The sequence below is a fragment of the Octopus bimaculoides genome, chromosome 3 (genome assembly GCF_046866305.1).
Source record: "Octopus bimaculoides isolate indiv1 chromosome 3, ASM4686630v1, whole genome shotgun sequence".
Lineage (NCBI taxonomy): Eukaryota > Metazoa > Mollusca > Cephalopoda > Octopoda > Octopodidae > Octopus > Octopus bimaculoides.
Genome location: NC_142930.1, coordinates 11244215 through 11270234, shown reverse-complemented (window position 1 = coordinate 11270234; position 26020 = coordinate 11244215). Strand labels below are relative to the sequence as shown.

Sequence of the window (26020 nt, the reverse complement as noted above, 5' to 3'; positions counted from 1 at the left end):
CATTGTTATTATCATCATTACCATCATTATCACTATCATCACCACCACCAATTTTAGCTAAAGAAATAGAACAATAAAAGAACTTTATCCTGTAATCAACAGACACATTTGTCCAATCTCAGGCAAATCAGAATCATCATCGTTCCCAGTGTGACTTCATAACAAAACCCACACCTGGACCCCAAGTTACATTCACGCATCCATTGCACATAGATGCAACTGAATATTAATCTTTATTTTCTTAACGTTTCCTTCAAACACTCCAACGTCAAAATTGACGGGGTGACCGTTATTATTACCACCATTATCATTACTATTACTGTTGCTGTTGTCTTTGTCGTTGTTGTCGTTGTTATTGTTGTTTTTCGTCTGAACTCGTTTTGGGTGCTCCCTCAGTTTCTGTGGCGTTTACTATTTAGAGGTTTGCTTTTATTGATTTTATTGTTCTGCCTTGTTATGAACGTCACCGGAACTATAGGGAACTTGTCAACCGTTTCTCTTACTTGACGTATGTGGCAAAACTTTTCAAAATCGCTACACTTTTGCCAGCCGGGCAACATGTAAGGAAGACAGAAAGTGTAACTCTCGTTTGAATTCGACTCTTCCCACTACGCAATAATACACACGTAGTAGTAACTAACAATAATGGCTACAGCAGTAGCGACAACACTAAGAACAGCAACGTCAACAGCAACAGCAGTGATATGTCATAGAGACCCATACAATCTCCAGTGGGAGAGAAGAATTCATTTCCAATGCAATGCCACTGGAGCAACAAGCAGTAGCAACAGAAATAGACAGCCCCAATAGTAATAATAAACAATGAGAGCAGCGACAACGAAAGTAGTTACAGCAGTAATAGCGTTAGCGAAAGCTCAGCAAAAGACTCAGTCCTTTGCCGATATTGAAAAAGTCGTTGATTCAGTTCCATAGGACAAAAATTAACAACACTCGGAAGAAGCAAACCAATACGTCAGCAGACTAGAACAGAACTAATCCTATCTGGAAATCAATTTATCAATAATCAAACAATATTTCATGTATGATTTATCGAAGTAAAAATTCTGTAACTGTACATATAAATGAGTATGTGGTACTTCCAAAGTTAACGCTATATCGCCTGAAGAAAGGAACGCATGAATATAATCCATCTGATGTCCATGGAGACTATGGACTGTACTGTAATCTGCCTGGAATACGGAGTATGGTCGTGGAAACGCAAGTAGCGATGCATTAAAAATGTGTAAATTTCCTCCATAAATTACTATTATTACTATATATATATATATATATATATATATATATATATATATATATACAAAGTGTTCAAAATGACTCTCCTCAGTGACTTTTCTCCATCCTGCGCATGCTAAAAGTCGCAATCTTAACTTTCACACGCTCCATAGCGCGTCAGACTCTCCAAGATGTTTTTCAAGACATGTGCCTGAGGAAAGGAACGCATGAATATAATCCATCTGATGTCCATGGAGACTATGGACTGTACTGTAATCACCCTAGAATAGGGTGATTATATAGTGATAAACAAACGATAAGTAATTTGACAGATAAACAGACGAATGGGCATGCAAAACGCTACTTAATTAAAACTGGAGGCTTCACTGCTGAAGTGGAAAATGAAAGTAAAAGTAAATTAGTCCAAAATATTTTATATACCAGAAACAGACAAAAAATAAGAAATTTTCTTTGGACATTTTAATGTAATTCATGTGGATTTACTGCAATTTAAAATTATAAAGTACATGACATGCTACCCAGTGTTGCCCGGTAAATAGTGCACTGAATTCTATGAAAGTTTAGTTGAATGGGAACCATAACGCATATATATATATATATATATATATATATATATATATATATATATATATATATATATATATATATATATATTACGAACAGGCGGCAAAGACAAGTTCCTATACTTGAAAGACCTAGTAACATGCAATCAAGCAATATGCATGGTGCTTACCGAAACGCATCTAACACCTAATATAGCAGATGCGGAGATAAATATACCAGAGTATCCCGTACTCCGAACAGACAGAAGGGATAGAAGTCATGGGGGAGTTGCAATGTACATCAGAGAAGATGTCACACCCCTACTACTACTATCACACTCAAACTCTGTATGTGATACTTTAATAGTACACATAAAACAAATTGATGTAGTTGTATGCTCAACATACCGTCCACCAAATACCCCAAAGCAGGAAGGTAAATTTGAGGACAGCCTCAGACGCATAGAAGAGGTCCTGACAAATCTGGACCAACACATCAATATACTTTTCCTAGGCGACTTTAACCTCCCAAACGTTAAATGGCCTGAAGGTCACATCCTCTCTGGGATGTCACTGCATGAACAAAGCCAGGCAAAATCATTGCTAGAACTATCCAACATGCTGTTCATGGAACAAGTGATACTCCAACCAACCAGGGGAAGCAATATTTTAGATCTCTGCTTCACAAACAATGTGAGCCTAATCCATAATGTGAAAATAACGCCCACATCTCTCTCAGATCATAACATTATAGAATTAACTATGTATGGTCCTAGACAACCCACTGACACCCACCCCACCAGGAGGACTCAAGCAATATCCAACCTGAATTTCCACAGGGCGGACTGGAAGTCAAGTCGCAGAGAGATTCGAAATCAAAACTGGCATGACAGCCTTTCTATACAAGACAATGACCTTAAACTAAGTCATTTTATGTCAACCATACAAGACATATGCACCAAATACGTGCCATATAGCAAGACCAGCAAACATGCCAATAGAATTCCTAGAGACAGGAAAATCCTTATGAGACACAGAACAAAGGTCTCAAACCAGTTAAATAGAGAACTGGAGGATAGGAAAAGGGCTAAATTAAAACTAACACTGTTAGAAATAGAAAACAAAATTAAACTCTCCCATGAAAAGGAGAGAGCAGTAGAAAGCATAAAAACAAACCCCAAGGCTTTCTATAGATTTGCAAAAGAGACTGCTACGGTACAGTATAAGATAGGACCCCTATTCCTGCCTAATGACTCACTGACTGCAGATCCCACATGGATAAGTGAAGTGCTCAGTACACAATTCAAGAGTGTCTTCACTTCTCCTCTGAGTCACATGCAGTTAAAGAACCCAGCTGATTTCTTTGACAATAGCACTCAGCAGAAAAAGACTGCATCCATTACCTACATCGACATTGAAGAGGAAGATGTGATAGCTGCCATAAATGAAATGAGCTCAAATTCGGCAACTGGCCCCGATGGTTTCCCAGCTGTCCTCTTAAAGTCGTGTAAACAAAAATTAGCAGGACCACTCCGGATACTTTTCCAGAGTTTCCTTGCAAATGGTAAACTTCCCAAAAAGCTGAAGGAAGGCACCATATGTCCTATCCATAAAGGTGGAAGCAGAGCAGAGGCTGGGAACTACAGGCCCATCTCTCTGACTTCACATATTAGCAAAGTCATGGAACGAATTGTCAGAAGGAGATTGATTGCGTTCCTAGAAGAAAATGACTTGCTGAATGAGACCCAGCATGGTTTCCGTCCAGGTAGAAGCTGCCTCACGCAGCTCTTGCAGCATTATGACTGGGTCCTGAAGCAGCTACTTGACCATTCAAATGTTGATGTGATATATCTCGACTTTGCAAAAGCCTTTGACAAAGTTGATCATGGCTTGATATGTCACAAGCTGCGAAACCTTGGCATAGCTGGTAAATTAGGAGGGTGGCTGCATGACTTCCTGAATGGTAGAAGTCAGACAGTTGCAGCCAATGGAGAACTATCTAGGGAAACACAAATATTGAGCGGTGTTCCACAAGGAACTGTTCTGGGGCCACTACTGTTCATAGTAGCCCTTCTGGACATGCCCACGGTCACTCAGAGAGCCACTGTCACTAGCTATGCTGATGACACAAAGATATCTCAGGCAATAAAGAATCCTGATGATATTGTAAGCCTGCAGAATGACCTAAATGCAATATATGAGTGGGCAGAGCAAAATAATATGCAGTTCAATGCAAAAAAATGTCAAGTACTGCGCTACAAGACCACAAGTACCTCCCAACTGGCATACACAGGACCTGGAGGTACTGCAATCCCAGAACCACAAACAGTAAGAGATCTGGGCATCAACATGTGTAGTGATGCATCATTTCACATGCACATTGTCAAGTTGACAGCAAAGTGCAGACAGCTGGCGGGGTGGATACTGAGGACATTCCGTACAAGGGATCAAAAAGTCATGTTGACTCTATGGAAGACATTTGTTCTGAGCCGCCTAGACTATTGCTCTCAGTTGTGGTCACCATACAGTGTCAAACGGACAGCAGAACTCAAGGCAATTCAGAGGCACTATACAAAAAAGATCGCCACAGTCCAACAGATGAACTACAGGGAGCGACTGAAGGCACTAGGTCTCTACTCCCTGGAGCGCAGGCGGGAGAGATATGTAATAATATACATATGGAAAATACTGGAAGGACTGGTGCCAAACTTTGGCATCAAGTACTACAGGAATGCCCGCACGGGTCGCCACTGCATGGTGCCAAAGGTGCCGTCCACTGCATCTCACATAAGAACGAGATACTGCAGCAGCCTCGGTTTCAGAGGACCTCAGCTCTTCAATGCCCTGCCAAAACATTTGAGAGACATGCAAGACATGGATGCGGAGGTCTTCAAGACAAAACTTGACGCTTTCCTCTCCACGATACCAGACGAACCAATGGCTCGTAATGAGACACAGTTTAGGGCAGCGATGTCAAATTCTCTCATACACCAGATGTGCCATCAAAACTCTTGATTGGACCATATCAGGTGGGGGAGAAGAGCCATGTAAGGAACGTGAAGAGAGCACAGCATAAAGACGGAAAATCACGGTGGTGCACCAGCATGACCGCAGCCACTTGGCTGAAACCCATAAATTTCCTTTCTGCAACCCTAACCTTGTCTCACTACTACTATTTGCTGCAACTATCTTTGGGAATCTACCTTGCAAAGCCTTCTCCTGCCAGTCAAATAACTTCTATTTTGTTTTCTGGTTTTTAACTTAATTTGACTTTTTTGATGTCCAAATATCCTTCTGTGATTGTAGCAACTCTTACTAAACTTTCTTGACTATTACCTACATAGGAGTATATATCTACTCCAAGCAGTCTTCTGATATTAACCCTCTTTCACCTTCCTTTCTACGTAAGTATAAGCTTGCTACTCCTACCCTTGAGTCGAGTCCTACATTCATATTGAATTCCTTCCTAGTTCTTCTGTCTAGCTTTGCAAATTCAGTTTTGTGCAGTCTCCAAAAGCTGCTGAGTATCTAAGTAATGATACTGCCCAAGTATTTAGTCTTCCCTAGATTCGGACCATTTTGCTTTAATTTCATTAGCTTCCTCACCCTCCTAATGTAGTCCTCAATTTTCGTTTTAATTCTATATTCTAATATTCCCAGAAGACTGATGTTTACATTTTCGAATACTCAAGGAGAGAGGAAAGGATAAGTATTCGCACAGTAGTTGTAGATATTAAAGGTTTTTCTAAAAAAGCTGATCGTTTGCGTGTTCGAAAGCTGTAGGTATGTAAGTTTCCTAACTTATTTTATTTTGAGAGAAATTTAAAATATTCACATGAAATTGTAGATATTCCAGTTTTGGGGAATAGTAGGAGGAAGAGATGTTCACCTTGTTGGATTTTTGAATTTCTAAATTTCTTTTTCTTTTTCTTTTGGAATTTTTCTTTTCTTTATAAAAGTTTTGCTGTAGTTTACAGTTTTTTTGTAGTTGTGCAGTATGTATATATTGGTAAGTGCTTACTTCCTTAATTTTTTATCGTGCATTTAATTGTGTTGTTACAATAAAAGGTATGTTTACATATTCTGTTAGTCAGGGAAGAAGGGAAGACAAAATGTTCACACAAAATTGGAGATGTTAAAGTTTCTAAATTTTTTGAGGTGTTCGTTTGCATGTCCGTTCAGAGAAAATTGTGGTGTTTTGGTTTTTCTTTTACAATTAAAAGTATGTTTACATTTTCGAATATTCAGGGGAAAAGGAACTAAAAGAAAAGGAAGGTAAAATTTTTTCACAGAAAATTGTAGATAAGAAGCGGCTGGAGGTAACAGCAGCTAGACGTGACAGGGGCTGGACGTGACAGGGGCTGGACGTGACAGGGGCTGGACGTGACAGCGGTTGGACGTGACAGGGGCTGGACGTGACAGGGGCTGGACGTGACAGGGGCTGGACGTGTTCTTCGCTGCTCTGACCTGTCACCAGCTGAAGGCACAGAACCACTAATACAACCCAGTAGGACAACTGAAAAATAACTCTAAAAGACTGGAATATCCACAGTTTCCTGTGAGTATTTTGAATTTCCCTCAAAATAAGGAACTTACATATCTACAGTTTTCAAACACATAAACAAACAGCTTTGAAACCTTTAATATCTACACCTTCTGTGAATACCTATCATTTCCTTTCCCCCTGAGTATTCGAAATGTAAACATCCTCTTTGTTCCAAGAGTACTACAGTTTTCTCTGTTCGGACAGTAAATTTCAAAAACTCGATATCTACAATTATTATTATTATTATTATTATTATTATTATTATTATTATTATTATTATTATTTTCATTAACATCTTTCAATTCCATTTCCACTTCTTGCCGAGTGTCTTCCTGACACCTAGGGCAGAGAAACGTACTGTATAGATTGGTAGGCCATTAGAACAGGCACTCTAGATTATTCATTTACAGAGTCATATGATAGAGAAAAGGGGAAGATAGAAAGAAAAGGGAAAATAAAAATAGAAAAGTAAACAAATAAAATGGCCGTCAGCTTAATAAGCCACGGTTGTCCTCGCTCCGTGGTTTCTGTATGAAGAATACATAATACGTGTATTTACACCCTTGAAGTTTATACCACACAGGACAACAAGTTGATTGTTGTGGAATAGTGAGTTTCTTTTCCTGTTTTGTCCCCATCTACAAGGAGAAAACTATACTGAATGGAATGAGGTGATGCTCATATGTGAGAGATGGGGAGAGAGTGAGAATCGTCACCAAATGACAATAAGAGAGGGTGCGAGCGCGAAGCGCTGAGGCGCCCTATATAAAAAAAATAGACATATCTGTTTTTATCGAAAAGAAGAAAAAAATGACAACAGGCCCATTTTTTCGAGAAAGATTTCATGAAGGATCTTTCAAAATACAACAATGGCTCCAGTCACAACAACAATATTATTTTGCAAGCACAATAAAGAGAAGGAATGACAGCTACGAAAATATAAATAATGAAGGTCTTTCGTGTATGAATCGACAGACGATGTTGACACAAGAACAAACAGCAATAACAGCAGCAGCAGCAGCAACAACAGCATCAACGACAGCAACAGTTACAACAACAATATCAAAGGTGACAACAATAGCAGCAGCAACGGCTTGGAATAGCACTAGACTTTCACTAGCGTCACCAAGTTCTCTCTTCAAAGAATAAAACTCTCTGAAGAGGAAGTCAGAAATACCAAACAGCATGTCGAACGAGATGGACTGACTGTCAAGCTACACACTCCCTTCGACACTATCCGAAATTACGATACGTCGCACAGTGGCGTACTGTACAATTACATTAACGTCAAGGAGGGTGGAAAGAACCGCCGAAGTTCAAATCCCAAAAGCTTTAAGTTTTGTTTGGAACCCAAAAGAATACATACAAAGAGGAATAAGCTACGGGGTGGTGCAGGTGAAGTTCCACCCAGAGGAAGCTAAATCTCACTCTCTCAAACCTCTCAAAAGTAGGGAGTTATTGTTGGTTCTATTTTACTGCGGCTAGAAACTGGCAGGGATACTTATACAGCAGGTGCCGCCAGAAATTGCCATTCCTTGGCTAATTGCAGCAGTCACAGCAGGCATCGAGGAATCCTCGAAATTTATCAAAAACCTTGACCAAATAGGAGAATTGGTCGGGGATGACGATAGAGGTCCTCATCCAAACTAGTCAAAAGAATGTGGATGTCATCCCAGACCATATTCATCTTCCTGGAGGCATTATCATTCCAGTCCGAGTGAATGGAAAGAAAGCAAAGTACCACATTTGCCTTTCAACTACTCGCCTAAAACTTTTCTGCCCTAAATAGAAATAAAAAGAAGGGGGCACCTTTCTTTCCAACGCCAACAACAGTCACCAAAACGCAAATACCTTCAACAACAGCATCATCACCGTCAATATCAACCACGGCAGCACCAATACCTACCATACTGACACTAAATTCCACCAGACACTTCTCAACTCCAGAAGGTATTCTACTTCCCGATACCGAGCGATCAGACATATGTGGAGAGTCTGATCGGGACGAGGAGTAGAAAACAAAAGCAAAAGAACGAAGAACAGACAGAAAGAAAAGCAAATCCTTAGACAAAGAATAATCTCATCCACACAAGCAGTGAAGAGGAAAAAGTAAAGCTACCTACAACACCACAAACACAACCCATTTCACATACACAGCCACAAAAACAACCGCAACAACAACAACAACAACAATAATAACAACAGCAGCAGCAACAACAAATACAATGTAAAGAGACTAGCATTACTAACTACATGGCAGTTAAATAAAACACATTTTATGAGTAACATAAAAACACACATCAATATAAAACAAACAGGTTTTATAACATACACAATCTCCCTACCTACATGCAAAAGAATAATACAAACAACTCAAGACACATACACACACCTAAAAACCGAATTCCCACAGATCAGATATTTCCGAAGGAATATCACCAAGAGAATACTTGGTGATTTGCTGGTGAACACGCTGCAATCCAACAGGAAAGACAGACAAATTGCTCCTCCAAATAAAACCAAGTAAGTTTTCTTTTTCTTTCCGTTTCTTCTTCCAGCATGGTCGTGCGCAGAATAGGCAGTGTGAATACACGAGGCGTGGGGTTGCCTTGGAAGCGGGGTCACCTGCTCAACGACCTCGGGGAACTGAATGTCGGTATGGTGGCCATTAGTGAAACGAATACTTCCGACTCACGGTACTTCCAACCAATTTTCAGTGAGTATGAGGTGTACGCATCTCATAGTCATCCGGAAGCAGGAGAGTAGGTCGCCGTGAGGGTTCGGAAAAATCTGGATCTCGCGATACAGACGATCTTTCTAGATCCGGAAGGTAAGTCGGTGGTACTGGACATGACTGGCAGCGAAGGACACTTTCAGTCTAGTTTCCGTCTATACCCTGACAGGGGCGGGCAGGACGACCAGATTTCTTTCGGCATCTGGAAACTTTGTTGCCGAAAGAAATCCTGCTCTTCAGTGTTAGTGGGAGATTGGAACAGAGTTTTAGATGTCCAGTGGGACTTAGTGAATTTAGCAGACAGGGGAGGAGGGTGCAAACTTCTCGTAAACCTGCTCAGACGATTCCAACTGTCTGAGAGGTATCGAATAGATTTTCCTGAAATGCTTGTGTGGAACTGGTCAAATAGCATCGGGTCATCCAGATCGTATCTAAAAAGGGTATTCTGTAGCGAAGCAGATGAGGATAGCATAGGTTGTCCACAATTTAAATTAGTTCACTCCATAGACCACAAATTCGTGATCTATTCAGTTGACCTAGATAGGATCCCTAGACAGTGTCCCGGTAACTGGAAGATGAACACGTCGTTGCCGGCGCGCAAAGACTCCAGAGACCGGATTAGTGAATGAATTAAGCGGGCGTTGGCGGCGTCAATAATAAATAATAAATGGTGGTTCACCTTGAAATGGTCTATTAGAATAGAATCAATAAGGCTTAGCAAAGGACTAGCAGTAGAAAGAAACAGAGTAGAGGCAGAGCTAGTGAGGAAGTTAAATAAGGTTTATAAAGAGTGCGCCGCGACCGACGTGCTCGCAGCGAGGATGGCACTTGACCAGTTCTTAAACGTGAAACATTAATATAGTGTTGTCAGAACTAAGGCGCGTGCTCTTGACATGCAGTTACGAAAGCCGTTCAATGGCTCCGAGTGACATAGGCACGGCGTGGTAATATATCTACGTTTTGATCCTAACCGGACCACGACGGCAAACGATAATCAATCCGAAACGGATGTGTGTAGATTTTCAACGGCGCTTCGCTCAGCTGTTTGGGAGTAGCAGTGAGCCGGGTCGCAGTATGCGCTTCCTTTTCTACCGCGACGGGCTGCCGTGGCTCGAGACGACAGAGGCGGAACTCTACGAAAGGCTGATAACAGCCCTTGAAATATGGGAAGCAATGGCGAGCTGCACGAGGGGTAAATCGCCTGTTTTGGATGGTCTGCTCTACGAGCTTTACGCTTACATGCCAGATTTGTTCGTCGACCTCTTAACAAACGTTTATTGCAACTGGCTACAGAATGGGAGAATTCTCAGTTTTGTGAGCCGAGGAGCGGTGGCGTTGCTGAGAAAAGACTCGAACAATCTAAAGTTATCGAACACTTGCTGTCACGCGTGAGACGAATCCGGCTGTCAACTGAATCCATCGTGAGAATCGCTCTGTCGCCTTTCTTTAACCGGGAAGGAAAGGCGGTCTTTATATGCCTGATGGTGGACGAGACTAAAGGGGCTGATAACAAACACTTTTCGTTTTGGTCAATCTCTGATCAACTTCTTCAAGTTCACTTGAAGATGAAAGGGTTAGGTAGGGAAGCCAATTTTCTGAAAGGTGAATGAGAGTGGCGAGAATAGTGCGAGTGAACGGACCTGCGTATACGCCTGTAGTTGGAGAAAAGGAAATGAGAAAGGGCACTTGCCTCAGAATTTAGAGCACCCATGGTTTCATGGGGTTTTTACATGAGCAGCCTTCGATTATACGATGTTGAATTTTTCCCCCATTGTGTTAATCTCATTTTCACGCCAAACCCTCACAATCACATACACACACACAGACACACACACACACACACACACATTCTTTTTTGTCCTGTACTGTCCATAATGTTTTTCTTAATGTAAACCCTTGGTGGTCAATAATGATATCATTATTATTATCGTTTTACTTCTCAGACCGTTCGGTCTTGTTTGTTCTGGTAGATTCTGTGAGAGCGGACAGCAGCCTTCTGTGAGAGGTCTCAAAGAGTCTCTTTCCGCACATCATAAGCTTTGATACTTTGTAGTTAATTATCGTGGGAGACATTCAACATCCAAGTACCAATCTCAAATTCCTAGCTGTCCCTAACAGAGTAGTGTTTTGGCCTTGCTCTGCTCTCATGCCAATTCCGATTTCTTTGACATATTTCTCGAACTTGGCTGTTAGTACTCCGAGTGCCCCAACAACTACTGGAATGACAGACACTCTCTTCGTGGTCCACATTCTTGCAATTTCGTGTTTTAATAGTCTGTACTTTTTAATCTTTTCTAGTTCTTTGTCACTTATGCGCGCATCTCCAGGTATTGCAATATATATGATCTTGTTTCTTTTTTTGTCCTTTATCTACCACAATATCTGATCTTCGAGCCTCGATTAGGGAGTCACATTGAATCGTAAAGTCCCACAGTATCTTATGTTCCTTGTTCTCAATGACTCCTGGTTCATGTTCATGCCATTTCTGTGCTCTGTTCAGGCCGTACTTTTCGCATAGCCTCCTGTGAACGAACTTAGCCATGTTATCGTGCCTCCTTTAGTAGTGCTTTTGGGCCAGCTTGCTACACTTACTCACAATATGTGAGATTGTTTCGTTTCTACTACCATATATCCCACAAAGAGGAGATTCGCTAAACTTATATATATGGAACTTGAAGTAATTAGTTTCCAGAGCTTGTTCCTGCATGCTGCATATCAATGCTTCAGTGCAAGTGTTGATCTTGACTTTGCCTTCGATTTTTCTGAGGTATTGCCCATGTAGTGGTTTCATTTTCCAGTTGTTCACTCTTTCTTCATCTTGTTTCTTAAATGTTTGTGGGTGCATCACAGTTTTGGTTGGTATTATATTGTTAATTCTAACAGCGGCAAGCAAGGATTCACTCTGATATTTGATGTACCATTCCAGACTGTTCTTCTCGTTGACAACACAGGTCTGGCATCCTATGAGACCTCTTCCTTCCCTGTTTCTAGGCACATACAGTCTGTCAGTATCGCGTTTGGGTGTAGTTTCTTGTTAATTACCATCACTTTTCTAGTTTTCTTGTTCATCTCCTCAAACTCGTTCTTTGTCCACCAAACAACACCTGCGCCGTATCGCATTAAGGAAACAGCCCATGTGTTCATTGCCCTGATTTTGTTTTTTACCAATGAGTCTACTTCCCAAAATTCACCTGCTTCTTCTGAGATATTCTCGCCTAAAGCTTTCTTTCATCTCACTTTCCTTGATTTTGTCGTACGACCAGATTTCTTCAGACGTCTGAAAACTTTCCTAGGAACATCCTGCTCTTTAGTGTTAGTGGGGAATTGCAATGGTGTTTTAGATGTAAGGTGGGGCTGTGTATGTTTAGCGGATAGGAAAGGAGGGTGCAAAAGCTTCGCAAACCTACTCAGACGATTCCAACTATCTAACAGGTACCTACTAGATTTCCCGGATGGGCCAGTGTGGAACTGGTCAAACCGCATCAGGTCATCCAGATCGTATCTAGATAGGATAATTTGTAGAGTAGCAGATAAAGATAGCATAGGTTGTCCACAGTTTAAAGTAGTAGACTACACAGATCACAAATTCGCGATCTGTGCAATCAACTTATATAAGCTTCATAGAGAGGAACCCGGTAACTGGAAGCCGAACAAGTCGTTAAGAGGCCGTGACGGGGACAATAATCACCAATAAATGGTGGTTCGCTCTGAAAAGGGCGATTAGAATAGAATCGATAAGGTTTAGCAAAGGACTAGCGGTAGAAAGAAAAAAGTAGAGGCAGAGCTAGTCAAGAAGTTAGACGAAGCTTTTAGAAAAGGCATCGCGACCGACGTGCTCGCGGTGAGATTGGTACTCGACCAATTCTTCAACGCGAAACACCAATATTTCGTTGTCAAAGCTAAGGCATAAGTATTAAGACATGCAGTGACGAAAGCCGTTCAATGGGCCCGACTGGAAGAGGTACAGCATGGCAATAAATCCACGATCCGATCCTTGCCGGCACACGAGGGCAAATGATAACTGATCCAAGACAGATGTGTGCAGCCTTTCAGTGGCGCTTAGCTCAACTGTTCGGGAGCAGCAGTGAGCCAGGTCGCAGGGTGGATTTCACTCTTACCGCGGCTCGATAAGTTGGGTTGATAAGTAAGCAACTTCACTTTTCTGTATCTATAAGCGTTATGTCTGGTCTATTATTTTCTAATTTTTTGTCAGTTTGAATAGGAAAGTCTTACATTTCCCCGACTTCAGTACTCTTTTGACTCGATGATTGTACCATGTATTTCCAGCTTCAAATCTCCATTTCTGGCACATTTGCAACTTTGTCGTGCCTCCATTTCGTATATTCTTCCTGTGTCAACTTCGGGCATTCTATCACAGTGTGTGACACTGTCTCGTTCCAAATTCCGCAGGCTCTACATTTTTCTGACATATTCTCTCCATATATTTTTTCTGAAGTTGTTTGTTTTTACCGTTTGACCTTGGGCTGCAATAATTAGGCTCTCTGTTTCTTTTTTTAATTGCCCTTTTTTTAACCAAGCCTGGGGTTTTGTTCCACATACGCCTTCAGTGGCTTTGCAGTGGTTTTTCTTCGATCTGTCTGGCGTGCTCTCTTCGTATTTCATTCTTGTCCTTTACTCATATAACGCGCTTCGTCACCTGTTCTTTATTAACTGTCTTTAGTATTTTTTCTTTTTTTTTAACTTAAAAAAAAACGAAAAACTACTAAAAGCAGTTAAAATATTTAGAACACTGGCTGAGCCGGTCCTTCTCTATGGATCAGAGACCTGGACCTTATCGGCTCTCTTAGAAAAACAACTAGATGGAACATATACCAACCTGCTCAGCAAGATACAGAACATCAGTTGGAAATCACACCCAGCCCTTTGTAACATCTACGGAAAGCTGATACCGATATCCCTCAAGCTACAGCAGAAACGGCTACAATTTGCTGGCCACTATCATCGAGCAGAGAAAGAGGTTATCTCATCCCTGTTCCTATGGCATTCCTCTGGAAGTGTTTTCTCCAGGAAACTGACATTTCCAGACACCATATCTTGGGACTCAGGACTGGATATTAGAGATCAGAACACAGTAATGCAGGACCGTTTAGAGTGGAAAGGGATTGTCAATGGAGTTCCGACCAACCATAGGTTGGTCGAAGGATGATCATGAGTAGTTTTTCTGTGTTACTCTGTAAATACTCTACTAGACTTTTTCTTTCCATTTGTACATATTCTTCTACTGTTATTAAGCCTCTTCTACCCTGGTCTCTCAAATACAGCTGGTTGACATCAGCTTTCGGATGGTGAGCTTCATATATCGTCAACAGCTTCTTAGTTTTCTGTCAAGTTTCTTTATATCGTTTTCGGTCCAGTCTAAAATTCCGACCGCTCTTGAATTTATTGCTTTTGGAATTCAGTTTTGACTGCAATAAGTTTCTATTATTGAGCTGACAGCATCGTTAGCACGTTGGGAAAAACGCTTAGCGGTATTTCGTCTCTCGCTACGTTCTCAGTTCAAATTCCGCTGAGCTCCACTTTGCGTTTCATCCTTCTGGGGTCGATAAATTAAGTACCATTTAAGTACTGGAGTTGATATGATCGATTATTCCTCTCCCCACAAAATTCCAGGCCTTGTGCCTACAGTAGAAAGGGTTACTGAGGTCGATTTGCCTTTCATCCTTTCGGGATCGATGAAATAAGAATCAGTTGCGCACTGGAGTCGATGTAATTGTCTCGCTCGCTCCCTTCCCCAAAATTTCAGGCTTTGTGCCAATAGTAGAAAGGATTATGTTAACTTCTTTTATTTTTAAGGGTATCTAGAACAATTACGGTTTCAGATCTCATAAAAACCCACTACATATCAAAGAACTAGAAAAATTTGAAGACGATCCTATAAAGATAAAAATGTAAAATTTAACCAAAAATCCAACAAGTTCCAACACACATTACAGACATACATCGAACCTTTCAAAACATCAACAAACATGTTTATGAAGTAAACAGCCAAATGCAATAACAAATTACTACCCGACAACATAACTAAAACATACCAAAAAAAACAAACCACTTATAAGTCAATTAATGTAGAAGCAAAAACTTTAGCCAGAAAGTTCAAATTAGAAGACAAAGAAGAAAAGCTCATCCCACGAAATCCTTTTATAACCCTAAAAGATCATAAAAATAACTTCATGCAAAGTCCTAGCTGTAGATTAATAAATCCCTCAAAAAGCGAAATAGGAATTATTAGGAAATCCATATTAGATAATATTATATGCCATATCAGAGCACATTCAAATCTTACGTAATGAATATGTAGTAGTGCAACTATTGAATGATTTAAGAAAATAGAAGATAAACCCCAAATGTAAATTTATACAATTCAATATCGTAGAGTTCTACTCTTCGATCTCCAAAAGCTTACTTTAGAAGGCACTTGAATTTAGTAAGGCATACGTCATTATAACAAATACTGATATAGATATGATTAGGAACCCAAGGAAATCATTACTCTTTCATGATAATTCCTTTTGCGCAAAAAAGAATGGAGACGAATTATTTGACGTGGCAATAGCGGGTTATGGCAGTACAGAAATAGCTGGCCTTGTAAGCCTTTATATCCTATATACCCTTAAAAAAGAAATTAAAAAAGCTAACATAGGTTTATATAAGGATGATGGCCTGTGAGTAGTATACAATAAAAACGGACATGATATGGATAGAATAAGGAAAAAATTATGCACAAACCAAAAGAGGAAGCCTCGTACATAGATAATAGTTCCACCACCACCAGTAATTAAACCACCCACCAGCAGTAATTAAACAAATGGTTAACAACTTTAGCAGGCGTGTCTCCAATTTGTCTGTCGACCAAGACACTTTTGATAGAGCCGCCCCATATTATAATGCTGCATTAGAAGCAATATTTTACTGAAAACAGTTTCTTGTTTTGCTCGTGTTTTGTGGCTATTTGTATTAGTTTCCCTTGCTTCTGGAGTAGGTATTTTTGCAGTCCTATGGTGGTTATTTTATAATAGTTTTCTAGCTGTATAAGACCCCTGCCACCTTCTGTGCGTTGTATATATAGCCTTTCTTTGTCAGATTTTGGGTGGTGCATCCTATATCCTGCCATTATTTTTCTTGTTTTCCTGTCTATTTTAGATAGTTCGTTTAGTGTCCAGTTAAGGATGTTGTAGCTGTAGCTTATAACTGGGACAGCTAAAGTGTTGATACCCATTATCTTGTTTTTAGCATTGAGCTCTGTTTCTAGTATTGATCTAACTCGTCTATAGTACTCTTTCTTTATTTTTTTTATTATTATTATTATTATTTTTATTATTATTATTATTATTATTATTATTATTATTATTATTATTATTATTATTATTATTATTATTATTATATGTTTGACTTTTGTTTTGCATTTGTACAAGTTGGATCCAAGTCTCACCCAGAGACCTCAAGAGACAACAAGTTAGAAGTTCATGTAGGTGTTATGCCTAGGGTACCATATATTTGGATTTGTACAGTTTTGTTCAAGTGAATGTTTAAGAAACCATAAGAAAATTATGTGTTTGCTTTAAAATTTGAGATCACATAGACAGTATTTTACGTAGGATATGGGCAGTTCCCATGAGCACTATCTTTTGAACTTCAGCCATTTTGGGGTTTCCTGGTATCTGAGCTAGGTAGTAATCAGCCCGTTTCGCTGTCATTCCCAGGGCACCTATGACAATAGGTATTGTTTTCGTCTTCAGATTCCACATTTTGCTAATTTCTATTTCAAGATCTTTATATTTGCTCATTTTATGGTAGGTCTTGACAGATACGTTTATATTAATTGGGACAGTCATATCAATGAGGAGGCATGATTTTTGTCTGAAGTCTTTCAGTATGATGTCTGGCCTATTTGCGTCTATCTTTCTGTCAGTTTGAATGGTGAAGTTCCAGAGGAGTGCAATGTGATCATTTTCAAGTACTGGGGGTGGTTTGTGTTCCCACCAGTTTTTATCATGGGGCAAGTCCAGGTTCTTGCATATTACCCAGTGAATATATTGTGCAGCTCTATCATGCCTGTTGAGATACTCTGTAGGCGCAAGCAGACTGCACATGGAGACAACATGATCGATGGTCTCATTTTGTTGTTGGCATATACGACATAATGGGGAGCTGCCGTTCTTTAATATGTTGGCCTGGTAGTTCTTTGTAGGTAGGCATTGATCTTGGGCTGCTATGATAAACCCCTCTGTTTCTGATTTCAAGCCAGAGGCCATTAACCATTGGTGGGTAAGGGCTTTGTTAATATCTGCATTATTCGCTCTCTTTGGGTATTTGCCATTGAGAGGTTTTCCATGCCATTTTTCAGTCATAATATCTAAGGCAGCAATTTTAGCACGGGTTTTCAAGCGCTTAGCTTTTTCTGCAGGTGTTTCTAGTTCGTCTAATTCTTGAATTTGTTGCAATTGGAATTCACTTAGATATTCCTTTGCCTGTTTTGTTACTGAGTAAGATGCTTTCTTGCTTTCATGTTTTAAGACAAGTTTTAGCATCCAGTCCTCAGAGTTTTTCAGATAGGTGTCTAGGCCAATTGTGGCTACCTTCATTGATAATGCCAGCTGTAGAAGTCCTCAGCCTCCCTCTTTTCTTGGAAGATAAAGACGTTCTATATCTGCCTTAGGGTGGTGCATTCTATGCATTGTCAACAGTTTTCGTATTTTTCTGTCAACATTACATATTTCAGTAATTGACCAGTTAACGATATTGAAACTGTAAGTCACGACTGGTATGGCTAGAGCATTGATCGCTTCGATCCTGTTTCTCGCGTTCAGCTCTGTCTTCAGTATTGCTCTCACCCTGCGATAACATTCTCTTCTGATCCTTTCCGTCATCACTGAGTGCTTGATATTGTCCCCTTCAATTACCACTAGGTATTTGTAGCTCTCCGCTGGTTCTAACTCTTTTATGACATTTTGCTGGTCAAGGTTCACATTAGATGTATTTGTCATTTTTCCTTTGATAAAGGTAGCTTTTGCACATTTATCAGGGCCAAATTGCATCCTGATGTCATCACTGAATTGTTTAACAATCGCTAGTAGGCCTTTGAGTTGTTGGTCATTTTTTGCAAAGAGCTTTAAATCATCCATGTAAATGAGATGATTTATATTTTTATCAAATATTTTATAACCATACTGTGCATCATTGAGCAATTTTGAGAGCGGTATTAGGGCTAGACAGAAGAGGAGTGGTGATAGTGAGTCACCCTGGAAAATTCCACATGAAATTCTTACATCTCCAGCATTTAGAGATTCATTGTCATTGTTCAACATCAGTGTGGTTCTCCATGATCTCATACTTACAGATAAAAAGTTTCGCAGAGTAGGAGCTATTTTATACATTTCCAGACATTTCCTAATCCAGCTATGTGGTAGGCTATCAAAGGCCTTTTTATAGTCTATCCAGGCTATTGACAAGTTTTTGTGTCGCTTGTGACAATCTTCTAAGATCATCTTATTGATGAGTAGCTGATCTTTACAACCATAAGATCCACGTTTACATCCCTTTTGCTCATTAGGGAATATGCTACTTTCTATTAAAAAACTATAGGTGTACTCGGTTAGGACAGATGTTAGCGTCTTATACATTGTTGTTAAGCAGGTTATGGGGCGATAATTTTTTGGTTCGTTTATTTCCTCATTTTTTGGAAGCAGGAATGTTAGACCATTAACTAGCCAAGAGGGCATCAAACTAGGATTTTGCAAAACATCGTTGTAAAGTTTTGTTAGCAGTTCATGGCTTTCTGGGAAGGCATTCAACCAGAAGTTAGGAATTTTATCCTTTCCTGGAGACTTCCATTTGCTTGACCTCCTGAGAGCAGATCTTATATCTTCTACCTTGACCCCTTCCCACTTTTGCTCCTCTAAGGAGTCTAGGTCTGGAGATATTCTATCAATCCAAGGGGCCTTTTCATTGTGTTTTATCTTCTGCCCAGATTTTATTCCAAAATTCTTGCACTTCTTCTTTTGATGGGACAGACTTTATTGTTACAGGTGTTTTCCCTATCTTCCTGTAGAAAATTTTGGGGTTATTTTTGAACATGTTATTATCTCAGAAGAATCTAACACGCTTTTCAAACATTGCTATGCGGGCAGCTTTAGCACATACCTTTTGCTTGATGGTTTCTATGGTGGCATCAATGTAAACTATGGTTTTCATATTATATTTTTTCTTTAGTTTTTGGGTCTTTGTAGGTTTGATACTCTTGTCAAATTTAAGGTTTTTCAAACATTCTATGTCAGATCTAAGCAGCTTAATTTGGTGTTGAATGCGTTCTTGCCAAGAAGGCTTTTTGTGCGAGTGTTGTCTTTTTCTAATCTTTTCACCACATAGAATCGTTGAGATTCTTGCGGATGCATAGTACAGGTGGTTGAGATCTGTAATATCAACATCATTAGCTGAAATTATATCCTTAAGTGCAAGGCGGATTTTACCAATTATTTTCAGGTTTTGGTTAGAATTGCGAATTTTGGGGAGAGTGTCGCGTTCATTCATACTAGTTTCTTTAATTTTCAGCCATTCAATCATGATTTGATTTTTTAGATCATGTAGTTCTGTTGCGTCGATTTCTGTATGACTTTCTTCATCTATTTGATTTTCACCTGCCTTAGTGTTTATAGTTGGTTCAGAGAGTATTTCACTTTGCCTATCAGTTACCTTAACTCTTTCAATCATTACTGTATTTTCATCAGCCTTGGGCTGGTTTATAATTATTTCCTCTGTAGTATCTTCTTTAGCTGCAGTTTCATTCTTTTTATCCCTTACTGCTTGTTTAATTTGGTCAATCTCTACTTCAGTTAGTAAATTTTTTTCATAATGTTTCTTCTGACGTTGGCAAGTTTGTTACTGTCTATGTAGGGTCTTACTTCAAGGTGTTTCTGTCTCCAGTTTAAGTAGGTTTGTACAGTATTAGATTTATCTGTAGGGAAAGATATGGCATGGTAGAAGGCTGTAAGAACTTCTTTATTATCTTCCCTAGACAATTTTTCATTCTTTTTCTTTTGGTTATTTGATGACGAGCATGGATGGCCATCTGTTGGAATATTCCGGTTGTGGGGTACTTCCATCTCCTGTGTATCGGGAAGATTTGAACCAGTAGCAGATTTCTCGACTCGGATCTGGTTCATTATCCGAGTAAGTGGTCCTTTATAACCCGGTCTATGACCATTCCGGTTTGTATTTTGTTTTATTTTATTATTATAATAATAATAATTTTATTATTATTATTATTATTATTATTATTATTATTATTATTATTATTATTATTATTATCATCATCATCATCATCATCATCATCATTATTATTATTATTAACGATTGGCGACATCGATAAAACGTTCGGGAAGCATCCGGCTAGTTGTCAGTGACTCATGTAAAGATTTACCACTGGTTGACTTGTAGCATAAATGATGGGTAAGTCTTCCTTTGCTATGGTCTTTATGGTGACAGTGTGTGGTTGAAAAATATGAAGAGTTGGCTATTCCACTCATTCCAGTCCCAGAGAAAACAAATTTTCTGTTGAAGCACTGCCAGGCGTACTATTTCAAACTCACAAAATATTACATTTCTCTAGTACCCTTTTGATTCAATGATTGCACCATGTGTTTCCAGTTTCAAATCCGCATTTCTGGCACAGTTTACAGTATAATTCATTTACAACTTGATCGTACCTCCATTTCTTATATTCTTCCGTTACCAACTTGGGGTATTCTTCCACAATGTGTGCTACTATCTCGTTCCAAATTCCACAGGCTCTACATTTTTTTGACACATTCTCTCCACATATATTTTTTCTCAAGTTGTTCTCTTTATTGCTTGATCTTGGGCTGCTACAATTAGGCACTCTTTTTTCTTAATTGCCCTTTTTTAACCAAGCCTAGGATTTTGTTCCACGTACATGGCCATGCAGAATTATCCACAAGTTTTCAGTAGTCTTTCAAGTGCTTATAACCCTTGCTTATAACCTCCTTATAATCCTTGCTGTCCCTAAGATGCAAACTTTCTAAAAGAGCTCTATCGGGCATTCTATTTTAATCTCCTTCAGCCATTTGTCTATATCTTGGCTTATTATTCTCAACGCATCAATTATTATACGCACGACCTTTACTGTTCGCATGCTCCAAATTCTTCTTATTTTAAATTTATTACAATTATTATTATTATTATTATTATTATTATTATTATTATTATCATCATCATCATCATCATCATCATCATCATCATCATCATCATCATCATCATTATTATTATTAATGATTCGGGAAGCATCCGGCTAGTTGTCAGTGACTCATGTAAAGATTTACCACTGGTTGACTTGTAGCATAAATGATGGGTAAGTCTTCCTTTGCTATGGTCTTTATGGGAACAGTGTGTGGTTGAAAAATATGAAGAGTTGGCTATTCCACTCATTCCAGGCGCAGTCACGTGAAAATGCGATAGGTTGAACTATAAAGCTAAATAGCTTATCAAGTAAGATTTCCAGAAACCTATCAAAAGGAGGAGGAGGAGTAGTAGTAGTAGTAGTAGTAGTAGTAGTAGTAGTAGTAGTAGTAGTAGTAGTAGTAGTAGATACCAGGAAACCCCAAAATGGCTAAGTTCAAAAGATAGTGCTCATGAGAACTGCCCATATCCTACGTAAAATACTGTATATGTGATCTCAAATTTTAAAACAAACACATAATTTTCGTATGGTTTCTTAAACATTCTCTAGAACAACACTATGTACAAATCCAAATATATGGTACCCTAGGCATAACACCTACATGAACTTCTACCATGTTGTCTCTTGAGGTCTCTGGGTGAGACTTGGATCCAACTTGTACAAATGCAAAGCAAAAGTCAAACATAAAATAATAATAACAACAACAACAACAACAACAACAACAATAATAATAATATTATTATTATTATTATTATTATTATTATTATTATTATTATTATTATTATTATTATTATCTTATAATATTTACTTTGTATTATATTATACTTATTTATTTTGCTTTTATTAATTTTTCTGTATGTGACAGTGGATTTTCATCGATGAGTTCATGAACCTTGGCTCTTTTCCCTAAAACTATATATTTATATTGTATACTGTGAAAGTTGATTTAATTTTAATTTTTAATGAATTGAATTTAATTGAGTTTTTACCTGTAAATTTGGATTTTATCCCCAATAATATTATAATATATATATATATATATATATATATATATATATATATATATATATATATATATATATATATATATATATATATATATATATATATTCACATACAAATACACACACACGCACACACGCACACTCGTATATATGTGCGTATAGATAGATAGATAGATAGATAGATAGATAGATAGATAGATAGAGAGAGAGAGAGAGAGAGAGAGATTGATAGATAGATCGATACATACATACATATTACATACATACATACATACATACACACACACACACACACATATATATATATATATATATATATATATATATATATACATACACACGTATAAATTCATCACCTTTTACTTTCTCTCGTTTTGCATGTATGATTATATATATGTGTGAGTGTGTGTGTGTGTGCGTTTGTATGTATGCATATATACATACGTATGTGTATATATGTAATGGGGAGCAAAATGAGTGACTTCAGATTTTTCCTTTTCTCTTTACATGTTTGAAATCATTACATTGTAAATATTGCATCATTATTTTCTATTGCTGCATCATTTTTAGAAGTAAAAATTGGTCAGCTCAGTTGTTGTTGTTGTTGTTGTTGTTGTTGTTGTTGTTGAAGTTGAGAGCGTTCAGAACATAGTCAGATAGCAGGACCCTTTTTTCTTAAGGAAATTTTCCTCAACTTTGACCCGATTGTAATTGATGTTGCTAATAAAATATCTGGATAATTTTTGGTGTTTAACAATCAATATTCTTTTCTCTGTTGGATTCTAAGTCAATTTTTTTTGCACACTAATATCTAATTTAATAATTAAGTTTCAAAAAATGATGTCTAAGATGGCTAATTATCGACTAATTTCAATATTCGATAATTACTGCATGGTGTGTAAATATTTCAGCAAGAAAACACTCCAGCATATCGTAATGAAGCTGTAGCGAATATTTTATGTTGAGTTGGGTTTTTTTTTTTTAGTCCAGTTTCTTTAATTTCATATCATGTGCCATTTTCCCCTGATCTTCTTTCATTTGACCTAGAAATTTAACTTTTTTTCTTGCATTTCTGATCTTGCTGGTGTCTAGGGATAGCTAGAGATGTGTAAGAGTCTCTTTTCTGGAGAATTTAAACTTTACCTTATCATGGCGTACTCATTTTGCCCCAGCCAAATTTTTCTTTTATATACTCAAGGAGAACGGCAATAATTTTCTAAAATAGTGATCAGATCATGTTATGATGCTTTGAGTGCATTTAGTGAAGGCCATTTGCTTAGCTGATATAGTTTTTGTAATGTAGTGAACATTTGTATAAAATATATTTTGCCTCAAAGTCAAAAATGCAGAAAAGACTCCTCGTTGAGCCCCATTACCACTACCCTATATATATATATAAGTGAGAGAGAGAGAGAGACACAGAGAGAGAGAGAGACAGAGAGAGAGAGAGAGAGAGAGAGAGAGAGAGAGAGAGAGAGAGAGAGGGAGCATATTTGACGGTGTATTAAACTTTACTTACGTGGATTTCCCGCTATGCCCAGACATAGAGTCGCAATTACTACAAATAAAGAATATTATTTATTAGATGAAATTAGAATCGTAACAATTTTATTTGGTTATTTAAAAAAACTACAAGAACAATATATTGTGAGTGATTTAATTGATTCTGTTAAAAAACTTATACATATTAGGTTAGAAAGAAAGTTCTGTCACAATTTTGACATAATCAGTTCGAGAGTACTTTTGCAATACTTTCTGTTTAATAAGCTTTAATTTTTACATTCCAATGTTTTTTCTTTTTCTTTTTTTTTTTCATTGTTTTTCGATTGTACCATTTGTCGATTGTATCGTTTTTACCCCTTTTAAAATTACTTTAGATTAGATTTTACACATATTAGAATCTGCTTACGGTATGAATTCGAAAAAGGCTTTGCAACAATGGAAGTCACTAGAAATATTTGTTCTGTCTGTAAAAATTAAGCTTTGTCCGGAAATGCCAATAATAGTTTGGTCAGGTACCCTCGGGATTTTTTCTCTTGTTCTGGATGCCCGAGAGTGAGGAAAACAATTCAATTCAAATCACTCTTAAATCATAAAATACCTTAATGAACTAAGAGAAGTATCTAAACTTGGCTGCTGGGACCCCATCATCTGATTGCTTCTCAGCATAATCTTAGCTCGTCGTTAAAGAGTAGACTCACTGCCGAATATTTCCTGGTAGAATCATAACAAATGGTGAACATGGGTTTTCTATAACCATATTCAACAAAAATGATAATGGTTATCACCCAAGGAGAAAGAAGAATCCATCTCTACACCAGGACTATTCCCGAAAATATTATGCTTTGTGTTTAGTGGTAGATGAAGTGTGGTCATCTATCTTAAAGTGTTAAACCAAAAAGAAACAGTTAATGCGAAGTATAGTCGTCACAAGAAAGCATTGCACAAACATTTGCAGTAAAAGCGCCCGACATTGCTCAATCGTAAAGAGATGTTGTTCTTACATCATAAAGCAAGACCACATGTTACCCACGTCACTCAGAAGAAGGTTATGGCACTAAATATGGATCTTTTGCCACATCCTCCTGACTTTCCTGACCATGCTCCCTCTGACAATCATCTTTTCAGATCATTGCAACATTATTTAGATGGAAACTGTTTATAAATTGTGAAGAGGTTAAAGATGTTGTTGAGAGTTTCTTTGATTAAAAACTGAAGGATTTTCTGCCCGAGTGATCAACAGTTTGTAAATAGACGGGATTATGTTATCAATAATGAGGGGAAAATATTATGCTGACTAGATATATCAATTAAGATCAAAGGAGCATTTCTTTCTTTCTCATCTTGATATGTAACTGGACTTTTTCCAATAATTTTTGATTCTCCTGGGAAGTTCAAATTTACTGTAGTGGAAATCTAATTTAGAGATACAAAACTAAATACTGAATATGATTTAGCGTTATCTTTCTTCTGCGATGTTAATGTATCAGAAATACCAATTCTTGGACTTTGTACAAATCTGCAGAGAGTGAACGTGAAATTTCATGAAATGTGTGCCATTCCTCAGAGTTTTAGCAACAAGAGGGAATTGTCACATCGAAAAGTCAATACTTGTAGTTATTGCATTGATCTTAAAAGACAAATAAGGATTTGTATCGCAAACATGCCATTAATTTTTTCCTTACAATATGATTCGAATTTAGAATAAGGAAAATCTCAAAACGTATTGTGTAACATAAACAAATATGTGTGCCACAGAGACAGAGAGAAGTGGAGGAGAAAAGATGAGACAAAGTCACTACCCAAGAAAGTATGAAAACGGTGATACGTACCAGCAACAGCTGCAATAAACGATAGATTCTTCATCTTGGCGAGTTGTGCTGCAATTTTCGAAAACCGGACCTTTTATAACATGGAATACCAAATACAATCAATATGTACATCGAGCACAGATGGTGCATTAAATGTAATAAAACTAAAATAAATACTTGTGTGGGAACTATCAAACTATAAACTGAGAGTATATGGTTACAGCCCAAATTTATCGGTATTTATTGCATATTTGAAGGAAAGCCGTGGTCTAATGGATAGATTGTCGGTCTATTTGATAATGCAATATTCAATTCTAGCTGAAATAGTGTACTTCCTATTACTTTTAAAATAAGCAAAAGCATTGTCTTATTTTCATTTCATTTTATTTTGTATTAAATCATAATTTGTGAAAAA

The 26020-nt window shown here is 38.0% G+C and overlaps 1 protein-coding gene across 1 annotated transcript in view; it reads right to left on the bottom strand.

Annotated features, from left to right (window-relative positions):
• The window catches only part of LOC149136454 (uncharacterized), a 44214-nt gene extending 18443 nt beyond the window's left edge, over positions 1–25771 (bottom strand). Inside the window, exons 1-2 of the mRNA XM_089348581.1 lie at positions 25627–25771; positions 23814–23852 (exon numbers count right to left, since the gene is read on the bottom strand). Of these exons, the coding sequence (XP_089204707.1) occupies positions 23814–23852; positions 25627–25660 (73 nt within the window). The 5' untranslated portion in view covers positions 25661–25771. The remainder of the gene's footprint in view (positions 1–23813; positions 23853–25626) is intronic.
• Positions 25772–26020: the final 249 nt, after the last annotated feature.